This window comes from Dama dama, chromosome 24 (genome assembly GCF_033118175.1).
Source record: "Dama dama isolate Ldn47 chromosome 24, ASM3311817v1, whole genome shotgun sequence".
Lineage (NCBI taxonomy): Eukaryota > Metazoa > Chordata > Mammalia > Artiodactyla > Cervidae > Dama > Dama dama.
In genome coordinates, this window is record NC_083704.1 from 56,390,151 (window position 1) to 56,416,170 (window position 26,020).

General features: G+C 44.4%; 1 protein-coding gene across 2 annotated transcripts in view; it reads left to right on the plus strand.

The window, feature by feature from the left end:
• Positions 1 to 26,020, plus strand: part of SCAP (SREBF chaperone) — a 98,327-nt gene that overhangs the window by 53,037 nt on the left and 19,270 nt on the right. For both annotated transcript variants that reach the window (XM_061128735.1, XM_061128736.1), the window contains exon 3: positions 18,929 to 19,058. In XM_061128735.1, coding sequence (XP_060984718.1) covers positions 18,929 to 19,058 — 130 coding nt within the window. The remainder of the gene's footprint in view (positions 1 to 18,928; positions 19,059 to 26,020) is intronic.

Sequence of the window (26,020 nt, forward strand, 5' to 3'; positions counted from 1 at the left end):
ACAGTCCATTTCAATAATTCTTGGGATACCATCAATGTTGCAGGCTAATCCCAGAGACAGGGTTTTCTACACATGGGATTGTCACTGCCTCACGCAGGATCTTTTGTTGCGTGGACTCTCTAGTTATGTGTGGGCTAAGTAGTTGCTGCGTGCGGGCTCTCTGGTTGTGGCATGTGGACTTAGTTGCCTTGCAGCATGTGGGGTCTTAGGTCCTGGACCAGGGATTGAGCCAGTGTCTCCTGCATTGCAAGGTGATTCTTAACCACTGGACCACCAGGCAAGTCCCTCTCTGTCATTCTCTTATGTTCATGGGGAGCTTCCTTCTGACCTCTGGTTGACCCCTGGGGCCTGCCATACTCACCAGCACTGTTGTGAGAGCTGTGCTGCCCTTTCTCCATGTCTCTTGTGCTGTCCCAGGGCCCTAGAGAAACCTGAAAGCTGTGGCTGATGAAGACATTGTAGAAGGAGAGGCTTGGTGTAAGGTGATAACCAGTGGTCCCCTTTGGCTCTCAAACACTGACGAGAAAAGAGCCCACCTCATTGTCCTTGTCAATGGGAAGAATTCCGGTTTCCAGATTCATTGCACATCTGATGTTTATAGTTTACTTTGCTGTGCTGGAAGAAGGATGGTTCAGGACTGAACTCGCTGTTCAGTTGTTAATGATCCCAAGTTCTTCCTTAATTAGGACAAGGAAGGATGAGCATATTCATTGAGAATTTCCTGCTGGGTGCTTCAACAGGTATATAATTAAATGTCTCATTAATCCTCATAAAAAACCTTGGGAAATGATCTAGTTATAATTTCATTTAACCAAAGGGAGGATGGAGGATTAGAGCTTGCCTGGTCTACACAACCAATGAGCAGGGAAACTGGAGTTCAGATCCAGGCCAGGGATCCTGGTGCCTGTACCTGTTCCCCCAGCTCTCCTCACTCTGGCTCAGTGTATTTGTTTAAACTTTGTTAATTTGTGTTGTACATGGTAAGATGCTTGTGGCTTTATCCTGCACCTGATGAATTAGGAGTGTTCTGAGAACCCAGCTCTTGGTTTTGCTTGTATTCTTTCCTTTAAGTCAGTTTACACATCTCTGTCTTTCAGAATCATCCTTTTCTAGGCCTGGCCCGTGTGCTTGGGCAGTGGTTCTTAAAGCTGCACTAGCATCAGAATCACGAGGGCCCGTTAAACGAAACTGCCAGGCTCTACCCCAGAGTTTCTTGTTCATCAGGTCTGGGTGAAGCCAAGAATGTGCATCTGAACAACTTCCCAGGCCAGGGGCCTACATGCTGAGAACACTAGACCATGTGTCTGTCTTGAAAAGTTCTACCACATCTCAGCTAAAAGTAGTTTTTATTCTGACTTCTGGAGCAGCAGTTTGTGGTGACACTCATGGTCATTATTGCTCCTATCGCCTTCTATAGGGGTGGGTGGTGTCCAGCTCCCCTGTCATCAATTCTCACTTCTGTGATGGCCTCTGTGTATGTGCCTTTGTACCTGGGAGGGTGTTAAGTGAATCCATAATGAATGAACACCCTGAATTAAACTTGGCTTCTCAATGGGCAGTTGAAGGAGGTAGTTGTGACTCCCTCTCCACAAGGACAGCTCTAGTACCAGAAAGGAAAGGGTGTTTCCTGTTGCCATTCCCCTTCTGAGGGTTGGATTTGGCCAGCCAGGTCCAGACAGCTTCCCAGACAGGGAGTGTGTGATGTGGGTAGCAGCTGTGAGTGTAGCTGGGTGCAACTGGGATGTATCTTTGAATGAATAATTTGATATCACACACGTGTTTCAAAACAAATTGTCCTTGGATTTATGATAGGGGCCTCTGGTATGAAACTTGTTGACCTTTGTGGCTAAGGTCTCAAGTATGGAACATTCCTTGACTCAGGGTGAATTATAATGGGGTGGGGGATAGGGGAAGAGGCAAATGTGATAGTAACAGTATTTTGCTAATTCGCTACCAGCGTAGCCCAATTGCAGAAGAACAGCAAAAAGCAAGGGAGAGAGGGAAAGGTATGCTCACCTGAATGCAGAGTTCCAGAGGATAGCAGAAAGAGACAAGAAGGCCTTCTTCAATGAACAATGCAAAGAAATAGAAGAAAACAACAGAATGGGGAACGATTACCGATCTCTTCAAGAAAATTTGAGATAGCAAAGGAACATTTCATGCAGTGATGGACTTAGTAAAAGACAGAAGTGGTGAAGACCTAATAGAAGCAGAAGAGATCAAAAAGAGGTGGCAGGAATACACATAAGAACTGTACAGAGAAGATCTTAATGACCCGGATAACCACGATGGTGTGATCACTCATCTAGAGCCAGATACCCTGGAGTGTGAAGTCAAGTGGGCCTTAGGAAGCACCGCTGCCAGTAAAGTTAGTGGAAGTGATGAAATTCCAGCAGAGCTATTTAAAATCCTAAAAGATGATGCTTTTAAAGTGATCCACTCAGTATGTCAGCAAATTTGGAAAACACAGCAGTGGCCACAGGACTGGAAAAGGTCAGTCTTTATCCCACTTCGGAAGAAGGCAGTACTAAAGAATGTTCAAACTACTGGACAGTTGCACTTATCTCCCATGCTAGTAACGTTATGCTCAAAATCCTTCAAGGTAGGCTTCAGCAGTATTTGAATCAAGAATTTCCAGATGTACAAGCTGGGTTTAGAAAAGGCAGAGATACCAGAGATCAAATTGCCAACATTCTCTGGATCATAGAGAAAGCAAGGGAATTCCAGAAAAACATCTACTTCTGTTTCATTGAGTACGCTAAAGCCTTTGACTGTGTGGATCATAACAAACTGTGGCAAATTCTTCAAGAGATGAGAATACCAGATCATCTTACCTGTCTCCTGAGAAACCTGTATACAGGTCAAGAAGCAACAGTTAGAACCTTATTTGGAACAACTGACTGGTTCACAATTGAGAAAGGAGTATGGCAAGGCTGTACATTGTCACCCAGTTTATTTAACTCATATGCAGAGCACATCATTCAAAATGCCAGGCTGGATGAGTTACAAGTGGAATCAGATTGCTGGGAGAAATATCAACAACCACAGGTATGCAGATGATACCACTCTAATGGCAGAAGGCAAAAGGAACTAAAGTGCCTTTTGATGAGGGTGAAATAGGAGAGTGAAAAAGCTGGCTTAAAAGTCAGCATTCAAAAAATGAAGATCGTGGCATTCAGTGCTATGACATCATGGCAGATAGAAGGGGAAAAGGTGGAAGCAGTGACAGATTTCCTCTTCTTGGGTTCTAAAATCACTGTGGATGGTGACCACAGCCTTGAAATTAGAAGATGACTGCTTCTTGGGATGAAAGCTATGACAAACCTAGACAGTGTGTTAAAAAGCAAAAACATCACCTTGCCAACAAAGTTGCATATAATCAATGCTATGGTCTTTGCAGTAGTCAGGTACGGATGTGAGAGTTGGACCATAAAAGAAGACAGAGTGCCGAAGAATTGATGCTTTTGAACTGCGGTGTTGGAGAAGACTCTTGAGAGTCCATTGGACAGCAAGGAGATCAAACCAGTCAATCCTAAAGGAAATCAACCCTGAATAGTCATTGGAAGGACTGATGCTGAAGCTGAAGCTACAGGACTTTGGCCACCTGATGCAAAGAGCCTATTCATTGGAAAAGACCCTGACGCTGGGAAAGATTGAAGGTAGAAGGAGAAGAGGGCGACAGAAGATGAGATGGTTGGATGGCCTCACTGATGCAGTGGATTTGAACTTGGGCAAACTCTGGGAGATGGTGAGGAACAGGGAAGCCCGGCGTGCTGCAGTCCGTGGTATCACAAAGAGGTGGCCACAACCTGGCGACTGGACAGCAGCAGCAGTGGCCCAGTTGCAGCCAAGCTGGGCCGACGCCTGTCTTAGATCCCACAGGTGTGTCTGGCTGAGCATCAGTCTTGAGAAGTGGGTGGGGGACCCTCAGATTGGGATTGGGAGAGGGAGTGGACGACTCCTCTTCACTGAGCACTGGCTTTGTGCTCAAGTGCTTCCACACATGGTATTTCATTTGGTCGCCTTACGTCCTTGGAGGAGGTGGTTATTCCCTAGTTCCTTTGCTGATGATGAAACTTGTACGGAGACATAGTAAGTGGTATGCGCTGCAACTGGTAGGTCTGGGTGGCTGATCCACATCTGTGATTTCTCCACTCCACTGTGGTGACGTGAACTTTATGAAGAACACTTTGGTTCTGGTAACTCATTGCAGGGAGTCTGCTCCTTGATCAAGAAGTGGGAGAAAGAGAGTCTCAGTTGCAGTGGGCCAGTGGCCAGTGGGCCAGGATCTGCCTAGACAGAGAACAGAGAGGCTTTTTGAGGCAGCGGCCCTATGTAATAGGCATTGAGGAGAGCGCATGCAGTTGAGTTTTATAGCCACCTTAATCAAGATGGCTGTAGTAGATGCCAAGAACTGTGCCAGACAGTAATGCCGAACACAGGCTCTCCCACGGTCTCAGCCTGAGACAGACAGTTGCAGTGCCATTGGATTTTTTTTCTTTTAAGTTTGTGCATTTATTATTATTTTAAAAAATGGTTTTTAAAAAAAATAAATAATAGTTTTTGTATATTTTTCTTGGCTGAGCTGGGTCTTCTTGCTGCGTGGGCTTTTCTCTGGCTGCTGCGAGCGGGGCTGCTCTCCAGTTGTCCTGTGTGGGCGTCTCATCGCGGTGGCCTCTCCCGTCACAGAGCACGTGGGCTTCAGTAGTGGTGGCGCACAGGTTTAGTTGCCCCTTGGCATGTGGAATGTTCCTGGACCAGAGACCAAACCCGTGTGTCACGCGTTGGCAGGTGGATTTTTATCCACTGAGCTACCAGGGAAGCCCCCGCAGGGTGGATCCTTAATCACTGGACTACCAGGGAAGTTCCTGTAATTTTTTTTTTATTGAAGGATAGTTGATTTATCATGTTGTGTCAGTTTCTATTCTACAGCAAAGTGATTCAGTTATCCATGTATACCTACTATTTTTCATATTCTTTCCATTATGGTTTGTTACAGGATATTGAATATTGTCCCTTTGCTGTAGAGTAGGACCTTGTTTTATCTATTTTTTTTATATAGTAGTTTGTATTTGCTAATCCTAAACTCCTTATTTGTCCTTCCCCATTCCCCTTTGGTAACTGGTTTTAAATTTCTGTGTCTGTGAGTCTGTTTCTGTTTGTAAATAAGTTCATTTGTGTCATATTTTAGCTTCCATATATAAGTGATATAGAGTACTTGTCTCTCTCTTCCTGACTTCACTTCGTTTGATCATCTCTGGGTCCATCCATGTTGCTGCAAATGGCATTATTTCATTCCTTTTTTATGACTAATAATCCATTTTTTTTATGGGCCACATCTTCTTATCCCTCCATCTGTCCATGGACGTTTAGGTTGTCTCCATGTCGTGGCTACTGTAAGTAGTGCTGCTGTGAACCTGAAAGCGCCTGTTACTTTTTTGTATATGTGCTGCCGAAGTGAGCACACCTGTTACCTTTTTGAATTAGAGTTTGTGCCAAATATATTCCCAGGAGTGGGATTGCTGGATCGTATGGTAGCTCTATTTTTAATTTTTTAAGGACCCTCTATACTGTTTTCTGTAGTGGCTGTACCAGTTTACATTCCCACCACTCCTGGTGGGAATGTAAATTTTTTCCACATCCTCTTCAGCATTTATTATTTGTTGACGGTTTTACGATGGCCATTCTGACCAGTGTGAGGTGGTACCTCATTGTTGTGTTTTTTAGAATTTTATTTATTTTTAATTGGAGGATAATTACTTTACAGTATTGTGTTGGTTTCTGCCATACAGCAACATTAATCAGCCGTAGGTATATATATGTCCCCTCCCTCTTGAACCTTCCTCCCACCCCCACATTGTAGTTTTAATTTGCATTTCTGTAATAATTAGTGCTATCGAGCATCTTTTCATGTGGTTATTGGCCATCTGTATGTCTTCTTTGGAGAAGTGAATAGACTGCTTTTAGTGGTTTCATTAGATGCCCAGGCTCCATTTAACTGCTTACCTGTATTGTACGTGGAACGAGAGGCTTGTTCAGCTTGATGAAGGGACTGCTGCTCTCGCTCCCCCTGTCTGGCTCTAGCAGCTTCCTGAGCTGTGGGCCTGTTCATCATCACAGGATCACCCTGGGAGCCATGAATGCTCTTTCCTTTGGGAAAACCTGATGAAACTTGTAGCAAGTAGGCGCTGTGGCAACAGGTGTCTGTTTACACTTCCTAGAGCTAGTTAGGCCACCAGGATGCCCGGTAGCAGCCCAGCAAGGCAGAGGGTGCTGTTGCTTGGGCCTGCCCTGGGAAGTGGTGGGTGCGCCGTGGCGTGAAGGAACAGTGTCTGGGTGGCAGGCCAGCTGAGTTGCCCTCCCTGTGGGTCAGAGGTTTATGTGGGGGTCACTGGGTCACTTGTGATTCCATAACGTGCTGCTCGTGGTTACAGAGGGTGAATTTTTCCTTAGAGAGCAAGTTGGAATCATGATGAGACCATTCCGAACCTCCTGAAGGAGGCGAATCCTGCAGGGTGTGTGGGTTTATCCGAGTGCAGACATGGCCCTTTCCTCCTTCTCTTCCTCTGGAGCAAAGCAGCCCTTTCAGGCTGAGACTGGACGTCTCGGTTGTGGTGGCCTCTGCTCTCAACCTCTCTCCAGTGTCTGCCATGGCTCAGGTTTCCCCACGATCATCATGGCCCTTTGCAGGTGGGCACATGGGGACTTATAGAACAGGCTCCTTCTTTCTGTACCCTTGTGACTACTCTGAACATGATTAGATTCTTTTCATGAATAAGAAAGAAATCTGAGTAACAGAAGCCAGGTCTGCACCAGTGCTTTGGAAAGCTGGGCTGGTTGGCTGAGAAGGACGTCCCAGAGCACCATGGACCTGTGTCCCAAGGCCCAGATGCAGGAGCCAGGGGCCCAGCTACAGCAGCCGCTCCTGGGGCCTGTTCAGCACTCTGAAGCCAGAGGCTCCCTCCAAGCAGAAGTTACCCCTGGCCCTGCACACAAACCCCGGAAAAGCTCTGAAGGGCTTGGAGGAGATCAAAGGCGCCCTTATCAACCCAGACGTCCTCAAACAAAAGAGAGATCAGGAGATCTCAGCAGTTTTCCCTTTTAGACTTTCACCGCCCCACCCCTAGTTCTGTACTGTTCTCCCCTGAGAAGGGAAGAGAGGAAGCATGTTCAACTGCTGCTGTCTTCAGAGGGGAGCCTTGTGCCACGTCTCTGCGTGCCATCTTTGTGGTTGCTCTTCCTGTGTGTCTTCAGTGTCGCCTGAGCTCCCATCATAACACCATCATTTGTGGGACCCAGTGCAGCATGCAGGTGCAGGGCTGCTTCCTCAGAAAGCAGGGGGAAAGTATCATTAAAGGTCCTGGAGCATGCTCAGATGCAAGGGGGTGAAAGGCTGCTGCTGCCAAGTTGCTCCTGCCCATCCGATATGCTGTGGTGCAGCCAGCCTGGGATAAGCCACGGCCGACCGACATTTTACCCAGCTCCAGGACACAGCGAGGTGTGAGCTGCTGAACAGCCCTTCTGGTTTTGGTTGGGCACCTGTAGGCGGTAGCAGCACATGGATACCTGGACTGGGAGGGGGTGGGCAGGGGTGCTCGTGGTCACGCACCTGTCCCAGGGTGGAGGGACCACCTGTGAACCTATACTCCGCATCATGCGCTGTTGTGATGGACTTGGCTTGTGAAACACAAATCAAAAGATAGATTTGTTGAGAATTTCTATATATCTAGTGCAGAGCATTAAACCCCAAGCTCCAGACCCTTCTGAACGTGGGGTCTTGTGCAGCCACATAGGTGCACACCATGAAGCTAGTCCTTGGTACAGCCTCAGCCTGCATGTCTTGAACATCTTCCATGTGGCTGGTATGAGGATGCGAAAGTTAGAAGGACATGTTCCCGCCTCACATATCTTACATTAATTAAGCAGGTGAATTGAAGAGCAGTGTTTGCGGTTGTCATGGGAGTGTAGATGAGAGATGCCTGACTGCTTGGGGTGGAGAGATGAGGTGGCCTTGAAGGATACACAGGAGTTTGGTTAGCATTTAGTGGGTAGAGGGCATGTTTTAGTTTGGTATCCCCGAGACAAGGATTTGAGTGCATGTAGCTTGGCAACCCACTCCAGTACTCTTGCCTGGAAAATCCCATGAATGGAGGAGCCTGGTAGGCTGCAGTCTATGGGGTCTCGAAGGTCAGACACGACTAAGCGACTTCACTTTCACTTTTCACTTTCATGCATTGGAGAAGGAAATGGCAACCCACTCTAGTGTTCTTGCCTGGAGAATCCCAGGGACGGCAGAGCCTGATGGGCTGCCGTCTATGGGGTCACACAGAGTTGGACACAACTGATGCGACTTAGCAGCAGCAGCAGCTTGTGTGTAAGATGGAATGAACAACAACAAAAAAAGATGGAATGAACAGTGATCAGTGGGTGGAAGAGGGAGCTGGAAGGGGAGGTACATTATTCAGCAAGTTTACACCACGGGCCGCTCAAGAGTCATATTCTTGGGGATGCTGAAGAACAGTGCAGGTCGTCCACCTCAGAGCTCCGCCTCTGATCAGGGTAGCTGCACCCTCTGCCAGGTCAGCAAACTCATTCCCTGCAGGGCCACATAGGAAGGCCACGTGGAGTCTCTATCACATATTTTTCTTTGGTTGTTTTGTTTTATATGTTGTTGTTCAGTCAACATGTTGTGTCTGACTCTTTACAACCCCATGGACTGCAGCGCGCCAGGCCTCCCTGCCCTTCAGCATCTCCTGGAGTTTCCTCAGACTCATGTCCACCGAGTCAGTGATGCCATCCAACTGTCTTATCTTTGTCCCCTTCTCCTCCTGCCATCAGTCTTTCCCAGCATCAGGGTCATTTCCAGTGAGTTAGCTCTTCGCATCAGGTGACCAAAGTATCAAAGCTTCAGCATCAGTCGTTCCAGTGAATATTTAGGACTGATTTCCTTTAGGATGGACTGGTTGGATCTCCTTGCAGTCCAAGGGACTCTCAAGAGTCTTCTCCAAAACCACAGTTAAAAAGCATCAATTCTTCTGCGCTCAGCCTTCTTTATGGCCCAGGTCTTATATCCATCATGACTACTGGAAAAACCATAGCTTTGACTATACGGACCTTTGTCAGCAAAGTGATGTCTCTGCTTTTTAGTAGGCTGTCTAGGTTTGTCATAGCTTTTCTTCTAAGGAGCAAGGGTCTTTTAATTACATGGCTGCAGTCACCATCTGCAGTGATTTTGGAGCCTAAAAAAGTCTTTCACTGTTTCCATTTTTTCCCCGTCTGTTTGCCATGAAATGATGGGACTGGATGCCATGATCTTAGTGTTTTGAATGTTGAGTTTTAAGCCAGCCTTTTTGCTCTCCTCTTTCACCTTCATCAAGAGCCTCTTTAGTTCCTCTTTACTTTCAGCCATTAGGGTGATATCATCTGCATATCTGAGGTTATTGATATTTCTCTTGGCAATCTTGATTCCAGCTTCTTTTCCAGCCCAGCATTTCGCATGATGTACTCTGCATATAAGTTTAATAAGCAGGGTGACAGTATATAGTCTTGACATACTCCTTTGCCAATTCAGAACCAGTCTGTTGTTCCATGTCCAGTTCTAACTGTTGCTTCTTGACCTGCATACAGATTTCTCAGGAGGCAGGTAAGGTGGTCTGGTATTCCCATCTCTTTCAGAATTGTCCACAGTTTGTTGTGATCCACACAGTCAAAGGCTTTAGCGTAGTCAGTGAAGCAGAAGTAGATGTTTTTCTGGAATTCTCTTGCTTTTCCTAGATCCAGTGGATCTTGACAATTTGATCTTTGGTTCCTCTGCCTTTTCTAAATACGGCTTGTACATCTGGAAGTTTTCAGTTCATATACTTTTGAAGCCCAGCTTGAAGGATTTTGAACTTTACCTTCCTAGCACGTGAAATGAGCGCAATTATCCAGTAGTTTGAACATTCTGTGGCATTGCCTTTCTTTCGGATTGGAATGAAAACGGACCTTTTCCAGTCCTGTGGCCACTGCTGGGTTTTCCAGATTTGGTGACATATTGAGTGCAGCCCTTTAACAGCATCATCTTTTAGGATTTGAAATAGCTCTGTTGAAATTCCATCAGTTCCACTAGCTATGTTTGTAATAATGCTTTCTAAGGCCCACTTGACTTCACACTCCATGATGTCTGGCTCTAGGTGAGTGATCACACCTCCATGGTTATCTGGGTCATTAAGACCTTTTTTGTACAGTTCTGTGTATTCTTGCCATTTCTTAATATCTTCTGCTTCTGTTAGGTCCTTGCCGTTTCTGTCGTTTATTGTGCCCTTCTTTGCATGAAATGTTCCTTGTTATCTCTAATTTTCTTGAAGAGATCTCTAGTCTTTCCCATTCTGTTGTTTTCTTTCTCTTTGCATTGTTCATTTAAAAAGGCTTTCTTATCTCTCCTTGCTCTTCTCTGAAACTGAGTCAGTTAGGTATCTTCCTTTTTTGCCTTGCCTTTCGCTTCTCCTTTTTTCAGCTATTTGTAAACCCTCCACAGACAACCATTTTTCCTTCTTGCATATCTTTTTCTTTGCAATGGTTTTGGTCACCGCCTCCTGTGACTTCCATCCATAGTTCTTGAGGCACTCTGTCTATCAGATCTAATCCCTTGATCTGTTTGTCACTTTCACTGTGTAATCATAAGAGATTTGATTAAGGCCGTACCTGAATGGCCTAGTGGTTTTTCCTGTTTTCTTCAACATAAGTTTGAATTTTACAATAAGGAGCTCATGGACTGAGCTGCACTTAGCTTCAGATATTGTTTTTGTTGACTATATAGAGTTTCTCCATCTTTGACTGCAAAGAATATAATCAGTCTGATTTTTGTGCTGACCATCTGGTGATGTCCATGTGTAGAGTTTTCTCTTTGTATTGTTGGAAGAGGATGTTTGGTATGATCAGTGCATTCTCTTGGCAGAACTCTATTAGCCTTTGCCCTGCTTCATTTTGTACTCCAAGGCTAAATTTGCCTGTTCCTCCAGGTATCTCTTTTTTTTTTTTTTTTTCCTCCAGGTATCTCTTGACTTCCAACTTTTGCATTCCAGTCCTGTATGGTGAAAAGGGCATCTTTTTTTTGGTGGGGGGGGTGTTAGTTCTAGAAGGTCTTGTTGGTCTTAACCCTTTTAAAATGTAAAAATCACTTTGAACTTACCATATGAATACAGGACATGGACTGTAGTTTGCTGACCCCTAATCTATACAATAATAACATGAATCACTGACTGGGCTGCTTCCGGCTAGCATTAATTCTCAATTGGCACTTGGGGCCCGTCTCTGTGAGGCAGAGAGGCCTCCAGCAGCAGTGGAACACTCTCAGGTGAAGAGATGCAAGTGCTGGCAGTTGGAAATTGAGCCAGCATGTCCAGAGATCAGATGAGAGGGAACAAGGGTAGGGCGGCAGCAGGCCCTGGAGAGGTGTTGGGTGGCCAGCCATGGGCTCTGCAGTCACAGCAGCAGAGAGGTGTGTGGGCTGGGAGGTGAGGAGATTCAGAGTGTACTTGTACCTGATGAGGAAACAAGTGATTTCAGGAGGAGAAGCAGGAAGTCTAGCTGGGCTAGCGCATTACTCCAGATAAGAGTTGATAGCTGTTGCTCAGTCTAAGGGGAAGCCCTGGAGGTGGTGAGATATGGCTGAGTCTGGATGTATTTTGAAGGTGGAGTCTTCGGGATTTTTCTGAGCACCAGGTGTAGAGTGTGAGAGAGCTCAGAGTGCTTGGTCTGAGCAGCTGGATGGGTGGAGCTGAGACAGGAAATTCAGGGAGGGGTTTGGAAACGTGGTTCCTTCCTTTTGCCCCTGTAAGGTCAGAGTAAGCCATGGTAGAATCTGGCCCTAGAAACGAGTTGGCGGAAGCAAAGTGGGGTGGTGGTAGAAACCTCCAGTTTCTGTCTTTAGTCTTTTTTTTCTGACCTTGATAAAGTGAGTGCTTTTACTTGTAAAATTGCCCAACACTTTTCTTCTACGCATTCCTTTTGGTCTCACATGGACGGTGATGATTACCTTGCATTTTGTATTTCGGTAGAATCTTTTTCTTGTGCTTCTATTAAAAGGAATTTATGGTTATTTAACTTATGGTCATTTTTTGGGGGGAAAAAACAACAAAACTGTAATACCAGGTAGTATAGCGTGATGTTAAGAGCGTGGACTCTGGGCCCAGACTGCCTGTGTTCACATACTGGTTCTGTTGCTTTCTTGGGGAGGGGGATATAGCTTCTGTATGCCTCGTTGGGCTGTGGTGAGGCTTAAATGAGCAAAAAGATGAAAGGCAGTTGGCACATCACAGGTTCTCAGTGATAGTTAGAAGCTGTTGTCACTGTTAGAGAGACAGAAACAGGCAGGCTCACGGTCAGCGGTAAGGACCGTTTGGGGGTGAGCATGGGGCACTTTGGTAGCTCCTAGGAGGAGAGGCCTTAACCTGGACTTTGGGGGGAGCGGAAGGACTTCCTGTGGAAGGAATACTGCAGCTGAGCTTGAAACTGAGTTATCTTGAAGAAGGGGCAGGAGTGTTCAGCCAGGTGCACAGCCTCAGGAGCAGAAGGGGAGTTGTATGTGGCTCCAGGGCAAGGTTGGAGAACGACCGTGAGCCATTTTAAGCATTTCAAGGTCTGTGGCTGTTTCCTAATAGATTTCATCCTAAGAAAGTGGATGCTCTGGGGTGTGCTACCCTTCTTTTTTTTCCTGCTAATGTTTTGTTGTTGTTTTTGTTTAGTCGCTAAGTCACATCCAAGTCTTTGTGACCCCATGGACTGCAGCATGCCAGGCTTCCTGGGTCTTTACTATCTCCTGGAGGTTGCTCAAGTTTGTGTCCATTGAGTCGGTGGATCCTCTCTAACCATATCATCCTCTGTCATCCCGTTTGCCTCTTGTCCTCAGTCTTTCCCAGCATCAGGATCTCTTCCAGTGAGTTGGTGCTTCATATCAGGTGGCCAAAATATTGAAGCTTCAGTATCAGTCCTTCCAGTGAATATTCAGGGTTGATTTCCTTTAGGATTGACTGATTTGATCTCCTTGCTGGAATGTTTAAACTCCTGGAATTCACAGATGTTTTAAATATTTCAAATTTTGAGAAACAGGCTGCCTTCAGTTTAGTGAGCGTGTTTTGAGAAGCTACTGTGTAGAAAGTGAATGTAGATAAATAAAATGTATGGCTGGCCTTCATCTTCTAGTAGAGCTAGAGCTCCAGCAGCCTTAGCTCTGGGCCCTAGACTCCTATCTACACCCAGGGGTCAGCCCAGCCCTTGTGCAGAGTTTTCCCCTACAGAACCTTACCTAGTCCAGAGACAACCCTTGATACCTGCCTCCAAACAGGTGAACCTTAGCTTTTGGAAGCAGCAAGACAGAAGCAACTCTTCACATAAAAGGAATTTTCAATAGATTAATGGCTGATTTCCTCTCAGAAATCATCAGTTCAGTTCCGTCACTCAGTTGTGTCCGACTGTTTGCAACCCCATGGACAGAAGCATGTCAGGCTTCCCTGTCCATCACCAGCTCCTGGAGTTTGCTGAGACTCATGTCCATCGAGTCGGTGATGCCATCCAACCATCTCATCCTCTGTCGTCCCTTTCTCCTCCTGCCTTCGGTCTTTCCCAGCTTTAGGATCTTTTCCAATGAGTCAGTTCTTTGCAGCTGATGGCCTAAGTATTGGAATTTCAGCTTCAGCATCAGTCCTTCCAATGAATATTCAGGACTGATTTCCTTTGGGATTGACTAGTTTAATCTCCTTGCAGTCCACGGGAATCTCAAGAATTTTCTCCAGCACCATGGTTCAAAAGCATCAATTCTTCGACACTCAGCTTTCTTAACAGTCCAACTCTCACACCCATACATGACTACTGGAAAAACCATAGCTTTGACTAGACGGACCTTTGTTGGCAAAGTAATGCCTCTGCTTTTTGATATGCTATCCAGGTTGGTCATAGCTTTTCTTCCAAGGAGCAAGCATCTTTTAATTTCATGGCTGCAGTCACCATCTGAGTGATTTTGGAGCCCCCCAAAATAAAATCTCTTACTGTTTCCATTTTTTCCCCATGTATTTGCCATGACGTAATGGAACTAGATGCCGTGATTTTAGCTTTTTGAATATTGAGTTTTAAGTCTTTTAAGTCAGCTTTTTCACTATGGAGGCATTTAAAAACCTGAAAGGAAAAAACTCAACCAAGAGTTCTATCTTCTGCAAAACTGTACTTCGGTAATGAAGGAGAAATTAAGGCATTTTCAGATAAACAAAAGCTGAGCAAATTTGTTAGCGCTGGACCTGCCCTACAGGTTGAACCCACAATAGGAAATAAACACTAGTAAGATGATCAGAATTGCTGTGCTTTCGGTTTGGTTTGTAATTTCTTTCTTTGTCTTTTGTGATTTAAAGGGCAAGTGTATTAAATATAACATAAAAGCTATATTAATGAGAATAAATGTATAAAGTATAATCTGTGACAGTAACAATATAAAAGGGGAAAGACCAGGATGTACTGTCAGAGTGTGTACTATGGAAGCTAGGCTCTCAGTCTGCTTAATTTCATTTGTCTTATTTTCATGATTGCTGATCCTTTCTTCCACCTGTTCAGATTTGCTTTTGAACTCCTCTGTAATAATACTATTCAGTCTAGATTGTTACAAGGTTTTGTCGTTGTTTTTTGATTTTTGGCTGTGCTGCGTCTTTGTTGTTATGTGTGGGCTTCTCCCTGCACTGGGTTCTCTTGTTACAGAGCATAGGCTCCAGGGTGCCTGGCTTCAGTGGTTATGGCACGTGGGCCCAGTAGTTTCCTGCAGCATGTGGAATCTTCGTGGATGAAGGATTGAACTCGTGTCCCTTGCATTAGCAGTGGATTCTTAATAACCACTGAACCACCAGGGAAGTCCTGTAAGTTGTTAATAATAGAATTCCCAAGGTAACCACAGGCTTCCCTTGTAGCTCAACTGGTAAAGAATCCACCTGCAATGAGGGAGACCTGGGTTTGATCCCTGGGTTGGGAAGATCCCCTGGAGAAGGGAAAGGCGACCCGCTCCAATATTCTGGCCTGGAGAATTCTGTGAACTATATAGTCCATGGGGTCGCAAAGAGTCGGACACGACTTGAGTGACTTTCGCTTTCAAGGTAACCACTAAGAAAATAACTTCTAAGATATATAGAACAGGAAAGTAGAAGTCAATCAAAGTGGCACACTACAAAAAAATCAGCCCCCTCCCTGTTTTTTTATTTTTTAAAAAGCAATGGAGGAATTGATGAGCAAAAATCATTTGACAGAGAGAAAACAAATAGCTGGACGGCATAAGTAAATCCTTCCCTGTCAGTAGTCACGTTAAATGTAAGTGGATCAAACTCTCCTACTAAAAGGCAATTTGATTTTTAAAAGAATCTAGACTTCCCTGGTTTTTCATGGTTAAAAATATGCCTGTCCAGATCTGTGTTTCTGTGCACACCTCTTCATGTCCACACACAGGCTGGAAGCTCCTTTTTGGTTTTTTTTTTGCAATCCTTACTCCATCTTAGTGTTACACACGTCATGTTGGTAAAGCAAAGCATGTTTGTTTAAACTTGCATTGATTTTAAATCAACACTGATTCTGAACAGAGCTAACCTCTCAAGCTTCAACTTAATTTATACTGATTTTTTTTTACTTCCTGATGTACACCAACCTGTATCTTTCTTATTATAGGCTAAAAACATAAAGTGTATTCAATGTAACACTATAATTTTCTATTTAATTACAATCAATTTTTGATTTCCCAAGTTAATTCTTACCATTTACATAAAATTGTATTTTAGACAATTTAAAAATATTTAGAAATAATTTTATTCTCTGTTACAGGCACTGTTATACTCCCTTCGGAAAGGAAGCCTGACAGTCTGACATTTAAAAGGGATATATGACTAAATAGAAACCCTATGAAGTTAATGGGTTTAAATTTAAACCATTTTCAAGGATTAATTTTTGGAAAGTTTTTTTCCTTAAGGGTCTGATTAAAAACTGCTAATAAAAAAAATACCATTGAAAATGTATGAAAATACCATTAAAAATTCTGTTGCTCTCCACACATTTGAAAAATCCAGATCCAGTTATATACAAAATTCCTACTTGATTGCTTAAAGTGCCTTGGATTACCAATATAATCCCTTGGATTACCTGGGACCAAGGATCTGTTGCTAGCAAAAATAATTATTAAATTATGTTTATAACATTTTACCTAATTAATTATATATTGAAATTCCTTCTATTTGTGAGGTAAATTTTTATGAATAAATTATTTAAAATAGTTAAAAAAAAAAAAAAGAATCTGCCTGCCATGCAGGGGACACAGGTCCAGGAAGATTGTAAATGCCGTGGGAAAACCCCACATGCCGAGGAGCAGCTAGGACCACAAGCCACAACTGCTGAGCCTGTGAGCTGCAACTCCTGAGACCCGCAGACCTAGAGCCCGTTTTCCACAACAGCAATGAGAAGCCTGCGAATTGCAAAGAAGAGTAGCCCCAGCTCGCTGGGACTAGAGAAAGCCTGTGCGTGGCAACAAAGACCCAGTGCGACAGCAAAAAAGGCAGCACAGTTTGTATGTTTAAGAAGAGTGTCTGCGTGCTGCTTTTGGCTGCGCTGGGTCTTTGTTGCGACACCTGGGCCCTGGCTTGCGGCACACAAGCTTCTCTTCTTGTTGCCGTGCACGGGTTCTAGAGTGTGTGGGCTCAGTGGGCCTGCAAGCTCTGGGGAGACACTGTAGGGTAACACACCACGCTTTGGATCTTAGAACACAAAGAGGTTGCAAGTAAAAGGATGGAAAATGATATTCCATGCTAAACGGTACCCAAAGGAGAGCTGACGTGGCTATATTGTTATCAAGCAACATTAAAAAGTTCATTAGAAACAAAGAAGGAGGACACTGTATATTGATGATATATTGATTATATTGATATGTTGACACTATATATGCTTTAGTATAACAGGAGGATATAATGATTATAAACCTCTTAACAGCAGACCCCTAAAATATATAAAGCAAAAATGGACAGAATTGAAAAGAGAAATACACAGTTCTCCGGTGACAGTGGGTCTCTGCTTTCAGTGATGGATACAACCAGACAAGACCAACAAGGAAGGTGGAGGACTTGAGCAACAGTGAAACCAACGAGACTAGTACACATTCTTCCCAAGTGAACATCGAACATTCTCCAGGCCAGACCCTGTGTTAGATCACAAGTCTCAATAAATTTAGAAAGACTGAAACCATACAGAGGATCTTTTCCAGTGACAGTGGAATGAAACTTAAAAATCAAGAAAAGAAGGAAAATTAGAAATACATGGAAATTATCCAGGTGGCCAATAAGCATATGAAAGATAAGCATACAGTGTTTGCTGTATATTGAAACCACAGAGCTATACCAGTACCTTCTCCTCTAAATGGTTCCAATTAATTGGACTGACAGGGTCAAGAGGTGGAGCAGTTGAAACTCCTATCATGCTGCCAGCGGGAGCATAAATTCAAATAAGTACTTTGGAAAACTGGTGTTATCCACAAAGCTAAACATGTATGCTCCACAACCCAGCCATTTCGTTCAAGGGATATACCTTACAGAAATGAGTGCTTACATAAGAATGAGTGTATACATAAAATTTTTCACAATTTCTCTTCTTAATAGTTTCAGCTGGAAACAGCCAAATGTTCCTTCTCAACACTAGAATAGATAAATGCACTGTAGTATGTTCATTTGGTGGACTAGTGTATATGCATGAAGCAGTGCGTATAAATGAAACTACATGCGCCAGCGTGGATGAATCCGGTAGATGTAAGTTGAAACAGCCAGTCACAGAGGAGTACACAGCGGAATGGGTGATTTCAGTTATATGCCAGAAGAAACAAGCAGAGCTAATTTGTGATTATAGGAATTCTGATAGTAGTTTATGGTAGACGATGCCCTTCACTAGCGCACAAGGCCACCTTCTGAGGTTCTAAAAATATTTTGTAGCTTGATCTACATAGTGGCTACACAGGTGGATGCATCTGTAAATATTCATTGCATTCACTGTATGCTTAAGACTTGTGCATTGTATTACATAAAACTTAATTCTAAGTTTAAAATTTCTTTTTTTTTGGCCACATGCGGCATGCAGAACTTCCTCGACCAGGGGTGGAACCTGCACTTACTGCAGACTCCCGAAGCTCAGAGTCTTAATCATTGGACCACCAGGGAAGTTCTAAAAAAAAAAAAGTTTTAAAGACGTAAAATCGAAATCAGAAGCACATCCATTTGCCAACTTTTTGATGTTAGTCCAAGCTTTTTCCTTCGCCAGTGGTGGATCCATTGATTTCCATTCAGCCTGGTCTAGGAACCATACTAGACCATACTCGCAATGTATTATACACAATCTTTATGGTCTGTTCTTTTAAACTGGAGCAATTTGCTCAACAGTCTGAATCAGGATGCATCAGTGGGTAGGATTTTTGGTTTCCTGGTTTTTTTTTTTTTTTTTCTTTTTTGACCACACTGCCTGGCATGTGGAACTTCCCTGGCCAGGGATCGAACCCGTGCCCCCTGCAGTGGAAGCATGGAGTCTTAACTACTAGGCCACTGAGGAAGTCTTTCCCCAGTTTTTTCTTGTCTTTTGTGTGTCCAGTATGACCAGAAGTTTGTTTAGCCTCTTGCCTTTATTACATCTCTCAAAATTTTCAGCCAGTAATCTATTTCATTAAGTAGTTTATCAATTGGGTTCCCTGTGACTAAAAAGGAGCTTGAAAATTCTGATTTAGAGGCTCCTGAGTTTCCTTGTAGCCCTGAAGTTTGATGACTAGTATTTTGTACATTTGTGCAGTTCTCCTAGCACAGGAGGTGAGTGCAGCTGCAGTGGTTCCCGCGTCACTGTTATCTCAGCATGGATTCTGCCTGCCATCATGTCCTGACTCTTCTCTCCTTTTTGTCCATCCCAGCTACCCGCTGCTGAAGCTGCCCTTGCCAGGAACAGGACCCGTGGAATTCACCACTCCTGTGAAAGATTACTCGCCCCCACCTCTGACCTCTGACCATAAGCCTGGAGAGCCCAGTGAGCAGCCAGAGTGGGTAGGTGCTCATCGTGTCCTGAGGAGTGTCCTGGGCATTGGGTGCGGATTGGCCACGGCAGGGCTTCTGTGTGGAGGGAGGGTGGTGAGCTTCTGATGGGCGAATACTTGAACCACTTTAAAAGGCACTGAAAATATTTAGCTTGCATTTAATAGTACATCCAGTTACACATTCTTGTTTTGAAAGGAAACACTGAATGATATGGAAGGAAGGTGACTGTCCTAGAAAAGCTGGGGTTGTGGTTGCCCTAGCTGCAGCCAGCTGGGTCTGGGTCCATACTGTGGGTGCTCGGGCCAGGCAGTGCCTTGGCGAACAGGACCTCACCTCCTTTAGCCCAGGTGGTTACAGGAACCATTGAGTATCCCCAGAGAATGTTTTATCTTCCAAGTCCCATCACCATTTAATATTTGCAGTGAGCACTTAGCTTTTTCAAATCTGGCAGGTGCTGTTTTGTCCTCCCAGTGCAGTCAGGTAAAGCGTGCAGGTTCTGTTTGTTTACCTGTTTTGCAGTTGAGGAAGCTGGGGCCCAGAGTGACAGTGTGCCTCAGTTTCGGTTTAGTTGTCATGGGATCAGCCCTGGCTTAGAACTCCAGATCTCCTGACCTGAAGCCCCCTGCTGCTTCTGAGTCGTGCTGTCCTCAGCCAGCTGTCTCTGAGCTGAGCACGGATGTAAACCAGGAAGACATGGGCTCTACAGGCGAGGGTCTGGGCTGCGGGACATAACTCACAGGAACTCTGGACTCATTGTTTGGAAACCTTACAGGAAACGATGAGCTCGTCCCGCCAGCTTGTACCTTCCAGTTGTGGGTGATGTGTTCTTCCCTCGTGTGCAGGCCCTGGTCCTGTGGGCTGGTGCCAGGCTTGCTGAGTCTGTTGCTGAGGAGCAGAGCCCAGCTCAGGGCACAGAGCTCCTCTTCTCCCACCCTCTCTGTGCCAGTGATTGCACATTCCTTCCTGTTGCCTTTCTGGGTAATGTAGCAGCCAGGTAACTTGATGTCAACTTTGCTCTAATGTTGCTAAAGCAGAGACATATCTGGTTAGATGGCTGTGTGTTATGACTAGACATGGTTTCAGGAGGAAGTGCAGAACACAGGCTCAGTGGTACTCAGCCACGGAGGTTAGGGTGAGCTGATGAGGCGGAAACCAGTTCATAGCTTCATGTCTCAGCTTGATACTTGGCTCACTGTGGGGTCAAGCCTTTTGTCTCCTTTACTCTTTCTTAAAAAAAAGTTTTTATTTGTGGCTCCACTGGGTCTTCATTGCAGCCTGCGGGCTTCTCTCTAGTGAGGTGCATGAGCTTAGTTGCCCAGCAGCCTGTGGGGTCTTAGTTCCTCGACCAGGGATCGAAACTGCATCCCCTGTATTGGAAGGTGAATTCTTAACCACTGGACCACGAGGAAAGTCCCTCCGTTAACTTCCTGATGGGGTTTTACCACATAATGGAGTTGATGGTTCCTGGTCACAGTGGGGTAGTCTGTGTTTGTGAGTGTTTTGTGACTAGTAGAGTTCAGTGGGTCTGATGGTACAGTTAGGGGTCTATACAAGGTCAGGGGTTCACTTGTTTGTGAGCCCTTTCCACTTCCTTGATGTCCTCTTTTGGCCTGGGATGATGATAGTGTGGGGGTACAAAATAGCTTGGGGGTTTCTCTTTCTCATTGGGGTGCGCAGCCCCTGAAAGAGAAAGAGACGCAGGCCCTGGCTCAGTCAGCTGGTGTCAGGCCTCTCCAGGGTCAGTCACCTCACCAGGATTGACTGTTGTAACAGTAAAGGTCAGCAATGCAGGACTTGTAAGGATTGCTTTAATTATGAGGAACTGAAAACTCAACCGAAACCAGAGGAAGTGAAAAGGGCATTTTGGGGTCATAGAGCTCACCCACAGGCAGGACTTACTAACGGACAGTATGGGTTAGGCCTCAGAAGGAGTCCATTCCTCAACTACACCCCCTCTGGGTCAGCTCACTGTCCTCTCCCTAATGGGGCTACAGCAGATTCAGCCCTGTGGGTACCCACTTGGCTCTGCACGGGGTTACCTGCCTGCCCCAACCCGAGACCCTGTGAGCAGGGAGATGCTCTGCTGGTTGGCCTCATCACCGCACTGGGGGTGAGAGAGGCTGTCCCCAAGGAAGATTAGGAAGTGCAGGCCCTGGGCACACAGCAGAAGTGTCCGCTGCTCACAGCAGGAAGCAGATGTCCTGCATCCCTCATCCATTCCTCTATTATTCAGCACGTTTATTGCATGTCTTCAGTGTGCCTGGCAGAAGGATCATGGGGACACATGGAGCCTCACTGCCCAGGAGGAGATGGAGGGTACTTGGGAAGAGAAGATGGAGATGTGGTTCTTTTGTCAACAGCACACAGGAGCCAGCCCCAGGAGCTCCCAGTGGCCAGTGCTGAAAAAGAAGATACATTTTGTGACAAAATAAATACATAGCTGAGTCCATATGATTGAATAACTAAGTGGAGGAGAATAGACAAATCTGAGCAAAACATTCTGAATTTATGTAGCAGCTCTGCCCTCAGAGAGGTAGAATATAATCCCCCTTCCTTCACTGTGGACTGTGCACAGTGACTTCCTTCCAGAAAGTGCCAAGTGGAAAGGGGAGGAGAGAGTTGCTTTCCAGTGGAGACCCTGACAGGTGGCTCTCGACACGGTGTTCGGGGTCACCATCAGGCTGACGGTGTGTACCTTGATGTGTGGCAAGAAGGGTGCTTTGCCTCTATGGTCTTCCTTCGCAAACACTGTAATCCCAGTCTGATCATGAGAAGAACATCAGATAAATCTGTGAGGAGTGGTCTACACAGTCCTGACCAGCACTCCTCACAACTGTCAAGGTCATCAGAAAAAAAGAGTCCAAGAAACTGTCCCAGTCAAGAGAAGCCTCCCAAGACGGGACAGCTAGATGTAACATGGTATCCTGGATGGGATCTCGGGAGAGAGAAAGGACATGGGGACAAGCTAAGGAAATCTGGTTTCCTTACTTTGCCTTGGTGATAGTTTCTCAGTTGCCTTGCTCTTGATGACCTTGACAGTCTCGAGGAGTGTTCCTCAAGCGGGGATTTGTTTCTATCTCTCTAGACTAGTCTCAGCTTGTGGGATTTTAGAAGGAAGACTGCAGAGGTCAGGTGTCATTCTTTTCACATCTGTCAGTCTCCTGAAGTACTTTTAAAATTTCCGTAAAGTTCAGTCTTTGTGCTCTAAAGTTCTTGGTACCATCAGGGGTTTTTTTGTGTGTGGTTTTTTGTTTTAGTCTTTTTTTACAGAAGTATGGAACAATCTAGCTGTGGTTTTCTTTTTTAAGAATTTTATTTATTTTATTTTTGGTTGTGCTGGGTCTCCATTGCTGTGAGTGGGCTTTCTCTAGTTGCATTGAGTGGAGGCTGCTTTCTAGGTGCAGCATGTGGGCTTCTTGTTATGGTGACTTCTCTTGTTGTGGAACGCAGACCCTAGAGTGCTCGGGTCTTGGTAGTTGTGGCAGTCAGGCTCAGTAGTTGTGGTGCACAGGCGTCATTGCCTTGCACCATCTGGAATCTTCCTGGACCAGGGTTCGAACCCATGTCTCCTGCATTGGCAGGTGAATTCTTAACCACTGGACCACCAGGGAGGTGCTTAGTTGTGGTTTTAAATTTGTATTTTCCAGATGATTATTGTTGAGGTCTTGTTGTATTTGCACATCTTCCTTTGTGAAGTGTTTCAATAATTTGCTCATTTTGAACTGAGTTGTGTGGATTTTTTTTAATATGCAAAGCTATTCAAAGAAGTGTATTGATAATGGAAAAAATGCAATAACCTAACTATCCTTTAAATAGAGAAATGACTAAATTATACTACACACATAACTTGAATGTACCCATTAAATAGATTGTTAAGCTCAACAAAGTAGATTAAGTAAGAAAAGCCGAAGATAAAACAGTACATATATTATACCAACCATTTAAAAAATATATGCATAGGAAAAGTATTAGTTCTCTGTCCATAGAGTTCTCCAGGCAAGAATTCTGGAGTGGGTTGCCATTTCCTACTGCAGGGAATCTTCCCAACCCAGGGATCAAAACCAGGTCTCCTGCATTGCAACCAGGGAAGCCCTGGTGTGTAGGAAAAACTAGTATCAAATCCATTAGAATGTAAACAACACTTATACTTTTAGGTTGCATATTACAATAGACTTGCATTGATTTTACAAAAAGAAAAAAAAAGATAAATTTTCAAAAGGATTAAATGCTAGCACTTTCTCTAACAAACTTTCCCTGTTTCTTGTTTATTGTGTCTTAGAAAGGAATTTGTACCAAGAGAATAGTTTATCGTTCTTCTTAACTAACATGTTAAACATGGATAGGTGCAAGTTTTCAGGGATATTTAGTTTTAACTGGCATTTTTGCCTCTTAAGTGATTTCCCCCCCTTAAAAAACAAGAGTTTATATTTAGAATTGTTGCAGGGTAACTGCAATGTCCCTGTTCTTTCCGTGTGAAGCTTATAGCCTTTACTTTAAAAATGTATTTTTAATTGGAGGATAATTGCTTTACAACGTTGTATTGGTTTCTGCCATACATCAACATGAATCAGCCGTAGGTAGGCATATGTGCCCGCCCCCGTGAGCTTCCCTCCCACCTCCCACCCCATCCCACCGCTCTAAGCGGTTACAGAGCGCTGGTGCGCTCCCTGTGTTACACAGCAACGTCCCAGTGGCTGTTTTACATATGGAAATGTGTATGTTTCAGTGCTACTCTCTCAATCCTCCCACCTCCACCTTCCCCCGCTGTGTCCGTTGGTCTGTTCTCTATGTCTGCGTCTCCGTTGTTGTTCAGTTGCCAAGCTGTGTTGACCCTTTGCAACCCCATGGACTGCAGCATGCCAGGCTTCCCTGTCCCTTACCATCTCCCAGGGTTTCCCCAAGTTCATGTTTATTGAATCGGTGATGCCACCCAATCATCTCATCCTCTCAGGGTCTTTTCCACTGAGTCAGCTCTCCGCATCAGGTGGCCAAAGTATTGGAGCTTCAGCTTTAGCATCAGTCTTTCCAATGAAGGGTTGATTTCCCTTAAGATTGACTGGTTTGATTTTCTTGCTGTCCAAGGGATGCTCAAGAGTCTTTAGTACCACAGTTCAAAGGCATCAATTCTTCTGTGTTCTGTCTTCTTTATGGTCCAGCTCTCACATCCATACATGTCTACTGGAAAGACCACAGCCTTGACTAATGGACCTTTGTCGGCAAAGTGATGTCTTTCCATTTAAACACACTGTCTAGATTTGTCATAACTTTCCTGCCAAGAAGCAGTCATCTAATTTCATGGCTGCAGTCACCATCTACAGTGATTTTGGAGCCCAAGAAGAGGAAATGTGTCCCTGCTTCCACCTTTCCCCTTCTATTTGCCATGAAGTCCTAGCACCAGATGCCATGATCTTAGTTTTTTTAATATTGAGTTTTAAGCCAACTTTTTACACTCTCTTTCACCCTTATCAAAAGGCTCTTTATAAAGTTCCTCTTTGCCTTCTGCCATTAAAGTAGTATCATCTCCAACTGGAGGTTGTTGCTATTTCTCCCAGCAATCTTGATTCCAGCTGTAATTCATTCAGCCTGGCTTTTTGAGTGATGTGCTGTGTATAGTTTAAATAAACAGGTTGACAATAAACAGCCTTGTCATACTCCTTTCTCAGTCTTGAAACAGTCAGTTGTTCCATACAAGGTTCTGACTGTAGCTTCTTGACCCACATACAGATTTCTCAGGAGACAGGTAAGATGGTCTGGTATTCTCATCTCTTTAAGAGTTTTCCACAGTTTGTTATGATCCACGCAGTTAAAGGCTTTAGTGTAGTCAGTGAAACAGAGGTAAATGTTTTTCTGGAATTCCCTTGCTTTCTCTATGATCCAGAGAATGTTGGCAATGTGATCTCTGGTTCCTCTGCCTTTCTAAACCCAACTTACAAATTTGGAAGTTCTCATTTCACATAATGCTGAAGCCTACCTTGAAGGATTTTGAGCAAAGCCTTACTAACATGGGAGATGAGGGCATGACTAGTAAGATACATGACTCATCTCCCATGCATCTCTATTGCTCCCCTACAAACGGGTTCATCTGTAACATTTTTCTAGATTCCATATATATGCATTGCTATATGATACTTGTTTTTCTCTTTCTGACTTCACTCTGAATAACAGGCCCTAGATTCATGCACCTCACTGGAACTGATTCAGATTTGTTCCTTTTTATGGCTGAGGAATATTCTGTTGTATATGTGGACCACAAGTTCTTTATTCGTCCACCTGTCAGTGGCCATCCAGGTTGCTTCCATGCCCTGGCTGTTGTAAGTAGTGCACTGAGCATTGGGGTACAGGTGTCATTTTCAGTTGTGGTTTTTTCAGAGTGTATGCCCAGTAGTGGAATTTTTGGGTCATATGGTAGTTTTATTCTTAGTTTTGAAAGAAAAGTTCCATACTGTTCTCCCCAGTGGCTGTATCAATTTACATTGCCATCCACAGTGCAAGAGGTTTCCCTTTTCTGCACATCCTCTCCAGCATTGATTGTTTGCAGATATTTTAATGAGGGCCTATAGTTTCTTTGCTGTGCAGAAGCTGTTAAGTTTAATTAGGTCCCATTTATTTTTGTTTTTATTTCCATCATTCTAGGACATGGGTCATAGAAGATCTTGCTATGATTTATGTCAAAGAGTGTTCTGCCTAAGTTTTCCCCTTAAGGGTTTTATAGTTAGTTTCCGGTGTTACATTTAGGTCTGTAATCCATTTTGAGTTTATCTTTGTGTATGGCATTAGGAAGTGTTGTAGTTTCATCCTTTTACAGGTGGCTGTCCAGTTTTCTCAGCACCACTTATGGAAGAGACTGTCTTTTCTCCTTTGTATATTCTTGCCTCTTTTGTCAAAGGTAAGGTGTATAGATGTGTGGGTGATGAATTTCTTTTACTGAGTTATAATTCTTTCTGTGTGCTGGAGGTATCTGTCTGTGTAGC